At 37.7% G+C, this 11,258-nt stretch overlaps 1 protein-coding gene across 1 annotated transcript; it reads right to left on the minus strand.

Moving 5' to 3' along the window:
* Positions 1-2,311: 2,311 nt before the first annotated feature.
* On the minus strand, positions 2,312-2,719 carry LOC114075224. The gene has a single exon (XM_027913590.1). The coding sequence runs from the start codon at positions 2,717-2,719 to the stop codon at positions 2,312-2,314; it is 408 nt and encodes a 135-aa protein (XP_027769391.1).
* Positions 2,720-11,258: the final 8,539 nt, after the last annotated feature.

An 11,258-nucleotide genomic window follows, 5' to 3' on the forward strand; every position in this document is an offset into this window, starting at 1 on the left:
TTGAGTTGTCTGGAAGTATAGCCTATTACCTTACAAGCCTGCATAAGAACACAACCCTAACAAACCCTAGATGAATCACAATAAACCTTGTAATTTTCACCACACTTAGGCAACGTAAGCACCGGGGCTGAAGTGAGTCTGTCCTGGAGCTCCTGGAAACTCTTCTCACAAGTCTCCGTCCATTCAAACTTGACTTTATTCTACATCAAAGCTGTCAGTGGGGCAACAATGGAAGAAAAGCCCTCTACAAACCTGCGGTAGTAACCATCCAATCAAGGAAAGCTACGGATGTCAGTGGGAGAAAGGGGATTTGGCCAGTTCTAAACAACTTCAGTCTTCCTAGGTCCACCACTATACCTTTATCGGACACAACATTACCTAGGAAGGTGACTGATATCATCCAGAATTCACATTTGCTGAATTTGGCATACAATTGATGCTGTCTAAGTACCTGCAAGGTTAGTATCAAATGTTGTTCATGCTCTCCCTTGGTCTTAGAGTAGATGAGAATGTCATCAATGAATACTATGACAAAAGATTCAAGGTATTCACTGAAGACCCTATTCATGATATCCATAAATGCAGCAGGTGCATTCGTGAGAACAAATGACATGACTAGAAACTCATCGTGACCATAGCGGGTACGAAAGGCTGTCTTTGTGATATCTCCATCCCTAACCCTAAGCTGATGATACCCTGAACGAAGATCAATCTTAGAGAAGAAACTAAACCCTTGAAGCTGATCAAACAAATAACCTATTCTGGGGAGCGGATACTTGTTTTTGATAGTGACTTTGTTGAGCTGCCGATAATTGATTCACATTCTAAGGGTCCCATTTTTTTTTTCTTTACAAACAACATTGTATTACCCCAAGGGGATATGCTCGGCTGAATGAATCCCTTATTAGTGAGATATTTTAACTGCAACTTCAACTCTTTGAGTTCTACTGGAGCTATTCGATAAGGAGTAACTGAGATTGGTTTAGTATCGGGTTCTAAGTCGATGCCAAAGTCGATCTCTCTAAGGGGAGGTACTCCAGGCAAATCTTGAGGAAACACATCTAGGAACTCATTCTCTACAGGCATTGAGTCTATGGAAGGAATGTCATGATCTAAATCATTAACACTCACAAGATGACATAGTAACATCTTGGACATCATTTTAGACCTTAAGATTTGAAATCAAGGGATTGGAACGACTCGAATTGTACCCCTCCCAAACTAACTCTTCTTCATTAGGGAAGCAAAATTTCACCACTCTACTACGACATTCCAAGCAACCATAACAACTGTGAAGCAGGTCCATGCCAAGAATAATGTCAAAGTCATGCATAGGTAACTCAATCAAGTTTGCACACATAGTCTTACCGCTTACAACTATTGGCTAATCCTTGTATACCCTATCAGTTCTTACATGTTCTCCTAAAGGCGTACTAACCACTATAGAATCATGCAGAACTTCATGTAATACTTCAAAAGTAAGGGCAAGCAGAGGAGTTACAAAGAAAAGCGTAGACCCTTGATCAAGTAAAGCATAAACATAAGCTGAGAATACTTGCAGCATACCTGTAACCACATCAGCGGACTTCTCCTGCTCCTCTCTGCCCTTAAGAGCATAGAATTTGTTCCTCTTGGGAGGCTCGGCTGCTGCTTCACCTTGTGGGTTAGGCCTAGGCTGAGCATTAACTCCAGCCTGACCTCTGTTCTATGGACAGTGTCTGACCATGTGTCCACTCTTACCACAACCGAAGCAGGCATTTGTGCCCTATCTGCACTCTCCACTGTGAGCTCGGGCACACTTAGCACAATTCTTCTTAGGACGCTGCATCTCACCTCCATTGCCCTTGTTGAGCTCAGGTTTGCCTCCACTAGGTGTATCACCCCTCTGAGGATTAGAATTCCCAGAAGTCTATTGCCCCTTTTTGAACCTCGGGTTCTCACGGACGCCAAAGTTGTTTTTGTGGCCTCCATGGCTAGGACCTGCCTGATCTTAAGTCCTAGGCCTCCTAACAACATGAACACCTCTCTTTCTGCGGGTGTCCTTTACTTGATGGACATGCACTATCAACCTGGAAAGATCTATATTATCATGGAGCATCGTAGATCGACACTCCTCCATCTCTCCATTGATTCCTGTGAGAAACGTGCTCATCTCATCCCTTCTGTTAGAAACCATGGAAGTAGCATACCTGGATGATTTCAACAAAGCTTAGTATTTTCCCCATTCTTGCTTTTAAACACTATGGAAAGTAACATACCTTGATAGCTTAACAAACTTCAAGGAATAATCCCTGACTGTCATAGAGCCTTGTTAAAGGTTGATGAACTCTTCAACCTTGGAGTCCTTCATCTCTCTGGGGAAGAATCTCTCCAGAAATGCTGTCTTGAACAGCTCCCATGTGATTGGCACTCCATCTAAGACACGACTAGCTGTCCAGATTTTGCACCATGTTTGTGCAACATCCTTGAGCTGATAGGAAGCCAGCTCAGCCTTATCAATATCAGTAGTCCCCATATCCACTAGGATCTTATGCACCTCATCTACAAACTCTTGAGGATCGTCCGATGTGTTAGCCCCTCTGAATATAGGAGGATTCATCCTTGTGAAATTTCGCAGGCTGTCAGCCATGCTGCGAACTGATGGGTTCTCCCTCTGAACTTCCTGCCAATTGACTTGGGCAGTCATAGCCTGAGCCTGCATCGTGATGGCCTGTGCCATCTGGGCCAGAGATGCCCTCACCTCATCATCAGTCAACCCAACTGGGTAACTGGCATGGCCCCTCCTTCAGCTGGAGCCTGGGGTGGATTCTGATTACCCCTAGCAGCTGCTCCCCCTCTCCACCGACCATTAACTCTCTCTGTGTTCATTCTCTAAAAAAAAACAAGGTTTTATGTTAGACACACTTATACCACAAAAAATTCAGACATTACGGAAAGCACGATAAGATCAGAAGAAGGAAATTTTCCTACGCATCATGCAGTCTCTAATCCAGGATAGACCATGACTTAGAAACTACTCAATGTGGTTGATGTGAACTTATATTCCTCGGAATTTAACCTAGCGCTCTGATACCAACTTTGTCACGACTAGAATATAGACCCCAGACGAGACCGGCGTCGTTGACCACTTAGAGGTCGTAGACAAGCCTACATGGGTTATTCATACCTCACCTAGATTAATTTTAACGGAAAATTTGAAGCTTTATAATCTTTAACAAACTTGCTGAATATTCTTAACATTTCATAATTGTTCATCATCAACCATCTAACATTAAAGAGATAAGCAATTGAAAGAAATAGTTCATTAAGTATTATTTGTATAACGGCCAAAATGTCAACAACACAAAGTCTGAACTAAAACAGGAAAGAAACGCTAGTGGAACATGGTCCACTAGCTAAACTCTAAAACTACGCTAGAATGTAAAACAGTAGCATCCTCAATAGAATGAGGACCTACCAAACTCCAGATGAATGTTGACGTCCGGATTGATGCAATAATGCACCTGTAGCTCTATCTCCCACCAGTGCCTGCACCTAAAATACCATAGATATATAAGGTTAGTACACACTTGTACTAAGTATGGGTATATGCAAGCACACACCAAGGACAAGCATGAGAAAGAACAGCTCTTTCCTAAAGACATAATTTTTGGAAGTCAAGTCAGTAGATTTGCCAAATTGAGATTAGGAAAGTTAGTGAACTTTCCAAATTGAGTTAGAAAGGTCATGCCATGAGAGTAACATGCATCATTATAAATATCGTATTGCACACAACACATAACATCTTCATATATCACATATCATAGCACATAACATATAACACATAGATCCTTTCATATAATTCATTCATATGCCATGAGACCTTGGAATCATGGACTTGACATTAAAACTTTCCAAAATGAGGGCTCAACACATGGGACCTCAAATAGGGAGTCTTCATTAGCAAACACAGAGTCTGCTTTATTCATTCATACATACTTCATTTCATTTCACTCATAGGTCAGTGTGCACAACACCTATACCTAGGGTATAGTTTAAGACTTTCATCGGGTTTGCTATGCAATGATCAGGAATAACCTAAAGTTCATTACCTGGGTCTAGGTCACCTCTTGAATATCCTATCCTAACACATTTGGTTTCATTCATTTCATTATGTGCTTCATTTGAGGCTGGCCTCATTCATTCATTGGAAACTTTAACTTTAATCAACATAGATCATATGAGCATCATGAAATCCAGTGTCTCCCCCACACCAAAAAGAGGTTTTATCACCGGCCAAAGTGACCCAAAAACATGCTAGCGTACATTGGAATTTAACCCCGCAAGATCCCTTTATTGGCAGTATAGGTTCAAAGACTAGGAGATGTATGGAGACCCATACCCAGCAAGCCGGACAGTCTCATCTAATGAGAGTTATGTGAACCTTCGCCCTTCTTGAAAGAAGGCATCACCGCTCATAGCTAACCTATCGGTGCTCAATGTAAAGTTCCACTACATTTAAGTCATACGTCATGGAATCTGTCTTCTAGTATGAGCATAACATAGCTCATTAGATGATTTCTCATCTCATCATTAGTATTAAGTGTGTTAAGCTCAATACTTTCATTAGAGCGTTCATAGAGACTGGTCTCTTCATTATCTTACACTCTCATTGGTGAGTACGTATTGGTAACATTTACTTAGACTCATTTCAGATTGCTCTCATCATATACATTAGCCTCATATCATGTTGTCACCACATTCTTCATTATAAGCACCGTTGCTTTTCGTAGTCACTCACCTCTTATTCCATGAATGTTCATTTCATCATTTTATAGTTCATCTCATCATATGCCAATACCCTTGGCCACTTAGTGTATCTAACACTCATACTTACCCTTCTAGGGTTCATCATTTCATTACATACATGTTAGGTTCACTTATTTTCGAATGTATGTTAGACTTATGTGTCTATACATACAAGCCATGGGGCTTCATTCATAGTTCGCTAAGTGATTCTTACTTTCCTAAGATTATGTAGTACAAGACCTATGTATCTTGTATATATGCCAAGATCTTGACTTTTGATCTGACTAGATGGAATTATTCTTGGATATTTTACTCACGTATGACTTATGTATCAATACGGAAGTTTGAGCAAGGGAACCCAAATCATGAATCACTTGGATATAATTTATATTTTTCATTGATTTTATTTCTAATATTCCTAACATTAGTACTCTATATTAAATCTCAACATTTACATTGAAGGAGTAATTTTCTATTTTAATTTTACTCTTAGTTAACCGAAGGGTTGGGGGTTCGAACTCCCACAATCTCTTTTTAATTTTTCTTAGTCTTTTGTTGCCCAATTTCGCCTAAACCAAGAGGTTGTGGGTTCAAACCCCCCACAGCCTCTTTGATTTTTCCTATAATTATCGCTGGGATAGGGAGGTTTTGGGTTCGAACCCCCACAACCTTCTTATTTTTTTTCATTTAATTTCACTGATGCTTAGGAGGTTGTGGGTTCGAATCCCACTCCTCCCATTTATTTGATTAACTACTTTTCTCTTCATTCACCTCCAGTTCGCTATTTCGAATACCCTTAGCACGATTTCCCTTTCCTTATTTCGCGAAATAAGTAGATAGGAACGAATCCCCTTAGCCCCATTTCCCTTTTCTTTTTCGCAAAAGCAGTAGCTAGGATCGAATCCCCTTAGCCCCATTTCTTTTTCTTTTTTCGTGGAAGCAGTAACTAGGATCGAATCCCCTTAGCTCCTTCCCATTTTTTTTCTTTCTTTTTCAGCTCCTTTAACATGTGAGATCTTGGTTTCAATCTCACTTATTCTATTTTACTTAAAAACCCAGAATTTGACATTCTTGAAGAGTACACAAATCTGGAAAATTTTAGTCATTCTTCAACTCATTTTAGACACATTTTTCATAAATTTAGTTCGCTAAAAGATGGTCACTTCAATCCACTATATTTCATTGCAATGAACATCACATGCTATACACATTTCAAACATAAAATACACAAGAATTTCATGTCTTATTCGACTCCAAACAGTGGCTAAGGCACTGCCAACGTGCTCACACACACCGACCTTTTCAATCACACTTTGAATATCATTTCATAATTTCCCTCACATAAATATATTCACATTTAATATAAACACCTCATTCATGCCTAAATCTAGCAGCACAACATACCCATCCTACGAATTCGTTTGGGAGCTAGGGAAAAGGATATAAAAAAAAGGAAACAACCTTAGTTTCGGAATGAATCTTTTGAAGCGTAAGAGACCTCTTGGAAAAGGGACCAAGAGAGAAGAAACCCATACCTCTTGATGTATTTCAAGTGTGCAGCTGCTTCCCATAAATTCCTCCAAACCACACCCAAATTCTCCTCAACGTACACGCCACTCGACGAACACCCTCCCTTTGCCTTGATGTTTTTGATTACCTTGATTTTCTTAAAACTTTTCGTGTTTTTTTTAAGTGTGAAAAACAATTGTTATTAAATTGTTCTTGAGCTTTCTTGTTAGTCAGAGCATGTGAGAATGATAGTTGAGAGACGTGGAAGAGAGTTGAGAAACGTGAGGGACAGAGTTATTAGGATTGGGAGACTAAATTCAAGACTTAGTCAAAATAGGATTTAATTAAATTAATAAAAATCTGATTTATTTTAAATAATACGTGAAAGGACCATTTTACCCTTAAATGAATAGGTTTTAATTGATGATTAAATCATCAATTGATTGCTCCTAGTGGGGCTCGAACCCGAGTGGCACCCCATTTGCGAAATGGGTCACTTCGGGTCGCCCCAATACAAATTTCTCTTTTAATTAAATTAATTTATTTATTTATTAATTCCTCAGGGTAATTACAATATTACCCTTCGCCTTGAAAATACCATTTTACCCTTGGACCCTCAAAACTTTAAATTTTCTCTTTTAAGTCTGGTAAAGGCTCCTTCGATTAAATCTTCGTTGTCGCGAGCCTTACTTGGTTGGTTCTACACGTATCATGCCGTATGAACCTTGGTTTAATTGCAAGCATTCTTGACACCCTAAGTCTTGATCCTATTCATTTTTAGGGTTGTTACAATTATGACACGGGGAATACATGGTTTTGTCCACTAAAAAGGAAATTTGAACTTTTCAAAGTATCTTTAAGATTTAAAAAAATGGGAACAAAACAGTTCTCTAAAGAAATTAAGGTATTCCAATGTGATATATGTGGTAGGTGCATTTACATACACTTTATAATCCTGCATATTATTATGGTATTGTAAGGAATATTTCATGTCCTAAAAAACCTGCACAAAATAGAGTTTACAATGAAAACATAGGCATATTGTTGATATTGGATTAACAATGTTATTTCATGCTAACATTCCTTTATTTCTACGGGTTGAAGCATTTCTCACTGTAAATTTTCTCTTTTATATACTCTTTAAGGACCCAACATACATATTCTACTCTAGTGAGAGAATCAACGCCTAAAGCTAGGGGTCAGTCAAGTAAGGGTGGTACAAATTCTAGCAATGGGACCACAATTTAGCAGAGTAGGGGTAGAGGTACCACTTAGACTTAATGGGTAGATGAGGTCATTGTTATGCATTTCTAGGAAGGCCATAGGTTGAGATTTTTGATTTAGTTATTACAGATATTATCTAGTGTTCCATCAACGTATATTTGTATTATTTCATCTGAGGTCTACATTGTCTTATGTGTAGGTATGGTAGAGTTTGATATCTTCTTGGGTATGAATTGGATATTTCCTCATCATGTTATTCTGTACTATTATGATAATATTGTGAACTTGCGATGTATGGTATTTCAAGGTTTGAGTTTCGGAGTTTTGTGGGGATGGTAAGCTACTACAGACGGTTTATTTAGAGTTTCTCTCAAATCTCATCCCCATTGGCCAGATTGACACAATACAGTGTTAACTTTCAATGGTTCGGTGAGTGTGAACAATTCTATCAAAATCTCAAGACTTTGTTGACTACGACTCGTATGTTCATTCTACCTGAAGATGGTATGGACTCTATTATTTGTTGGTGATGCTTCAGTAGTTTTCTTGGGCCAAAAAGGTAAGATGATGCCTATGCTTCAAGAAAGTTAAAGACCCATTAGAAGAACTATCTTATTCATGATTTGGAGTGTGCGGTGATGGTTTTTTTTGCTTAAGTTATGGCGTCACTATTTGTATGGGGTGAATTGTCAGGTCTTCACCGACCATTAAAGTCTTCAGTACATCTTCATTCAAATATATCTGAACTCGAGGAAGCTTAGTTGGCTAGAGTTGTTGAAGGACTACGACGTGAATATCCATTATCATGGGATAAAGGCTAATATGTCGACCCATGTTTCGAGTAGGAAAACCATAGCATGGAGAGTTTTGTCATAATTAGTGTTAAAAAGAGACGATTAGTTGGAGGGTTAGCCATCAATCTTTCGTCCTTGTAGATTTTTGAGGAGAGTGGTGGTTTGATTATTTTCATCGAGGCTCGATATTACTTTGTTGAGAATATTTAAGAGGGTTAGTTTAATGAAGATAAGTTATGGCTTATTCAAGACAAGTTGTTGAGGGGAATCCAAGGAGATATTGCTTCATTCTTATGGTGTATTGAGAATCAGAGGTGGGATTCGTTTGTCCATGGTGGGTGAGTTAGGTAGGTTGATTCTAAAAGAGGCTCACTATTCTCGATATTCTATCCATGGACATATGTATCACAATCTAAGTCAACATTATTGGTAGTATGACATGAAGAGTGATATTTAAGTGTTTGTGTCTAGGCATATGATATATCAAAAGGTCGATTGTGAGCACCAGTGGCGCACATGTGTTTCTCAGAGGATGCTCATTCCTATTTTGAAGTTGGAACGTATCACCATGGACTTTGTTGTGGGATTACCTACTATTGTGGGTAGTTATGACACTATTTTCATAGGCATTAAAAGGCTGACCAAATCTGCCTATTTCATTCCAGTTTTGTTGAAGTACATGGAGGAGATATTATCTTAGCTTTGTATAAATCAAATTAATTGTATTCATGGGGTACCTATTTCTATTGTCTTTAAATGAAATGGACTATTCACTTATCACTTCTAGAGAGATTTTGAACATGATTTGGATACTTAGTTAGATATGAGTAGATCTTTTCACCCTCAAATAGACGAAAAATATAAAAGGATGATTCAGGTGTTAGAGGACATTCATTAAGAATGTCTAATTTGTTTTGGTGCTTATTAGGACTAGCACTTGCCCATATCAAATAACAATAGTTATCACACTAGTATTTAGATAGATCTATTCGAGCATTATATGGTAGGTAGTGTAGACCTCTAAATTGTTCATTTAATTTAAATGAAATGATTTTTAAATACATACTTACTTAGAGAGACCATGGGGTAAATATGTATTACTCATGATAGGATATTTATGGCTCAAACTCGACAAAAGTGTTACGTTGATACGAGAGTTTGAGCCTTGGGTTTATTGAGGGTGATCATGTTTGCCTCCAAGTGTCACCCATGAAGGGTCTGATCAGCTTCGGAAAGAAGGCATGCTTAGCCCTAGATTCATTGGTCCTTTTTAGATTTTGATTCGAGTTTAAGAGATGCCCTATGATTTGGCCTTATCGCCGATCTTATCAATTGTGCATTATGTGTTTCGTGTCTCCGTGCTTTTGGAAGTACGTGTTGCATCAGATTCATATGTTTCGCTTGATTTTATTGTGTAGGGTCTAGAAATTTCATTTGAGAATGAACGTATTTCTATTCTAGATAGGTAGGTTTGAAAGCGTATAAGCAAGGATATTACTTCACTAAAGGTGTAATGGAAGCAGCGTTCAGTTGTAGAGGTGACTTGACAGACCGAAGTCGACATGTATGCCACACATCTCAAACTTTTCAAGGCTTCGTATTTCAAACTTTTTGACGCTTCAGGTAAGTTCTTTTACTTTAGGTTTAAGTATGAATATGTTTTTAATAAAGGATAATGGAATCACCCAAAAATCATTTCTAGAATTTTTTAAAAATTTACCATTTTACACTCTCTCAGTAATTGCTCCAAGTGATTTCTAATAGGTTTGTAAGTATGGTTTTGAAACTAAATAAAAAGTAGTGGTATTTAAAAATTTTGAAGTTTTGAAAGGCTTAAGTCGATTAAAAGTGGTTTTATGAGTCATTTTGCATTTCAAATCTCAAAATAGGGAATTTGGTCTAAAAGAGTTGCCGTTTCTTATTTAGAGGTATTTTGTGGATTCGAGGTCTTATGTAGGAAGTTTGGTTAATTTGAAATTTTTAGTTGACTTTGGTAGAAATTTGAAGTTTGAATGCTTCAATCAAATTTTTTGACAGTTTTATTGGATTTGGAATATGAATTTAAGCCTAGGAGAGGTATTGGTTGAATTTTTAGAGGTCCCGAGGTCAGGTTAGTATTTTTGAGCACTAAGTTAGTTTATTGCAACTTTCAAAGGTTTTGAGTCAAATGGACCTCAGATTCGTATGTTGATGGTTTCATTCAGACTAGAACATTGAGTTTAGATGGTTAGCATATTGGGTAATGATTTCTAACTCTGTAACTCATCTATCCGTTATTTAAATATGATTTATGATCAAATCAACGTTTGGGGGTTCTTCAATAACCCATGATTTTTTATAAATTAGTGATTAAGGGTTAATTATAGATCCATTTGAAAATGTGTTTTCACCAATTATCACCAAATGCTTTGGGTAATGTATTTCTGTAATATTTTCATATTAAAACTTATTCTCGGAATCTCGTTTTGATCGATGATGTCGTTTCCAAATTACTTGACATATCGGTTGTTAGTTTTAGAATCTTATTGTGACATTATTGACTAGAATATGTTGATTTGCATACTATTCAAAAAGGGGGAAGTTCAAGTCCTAGAGTGATTTGTTGATTGCAGAAGGCAAGTGAACTTCTGAGCCTTTATTAAGCTTGTAGAATCACGTGTTCTCCTTGTTTTATATGTTAGGGAGTAGTGAGAATTGGTAATTGGTTGAATTTCTCAAATTATTTATCTTATTGATAACAAAGGGGACGATGAAAAGGCAATGTGATGGTAGTCGTTATGTGGTATATTATGAAAGACTTGAACAGTGATATTCATTCGGCTATTGATGAAATGCCATAATGGTGGTGGCGTGATTGTGAATTGTTGTGGATTTGTCATCTTTAGATTATTGTGTGAACATGCATATTAGCATTGGTTATAAAACATGTGACAATGTTTATAT

This window comes from Solanum pennellii, chromosome 12 (assembly GCF_001406875.1).
Source record: "Solanum pennellii chromosome 12, SPENNV200".
Lineage (NCBI taxonomy): Eukaryota > Viridiplantae > Streptophyta > Magnoliopsida > Solanales > Solanaceae > Solanum > Solanum pennellii.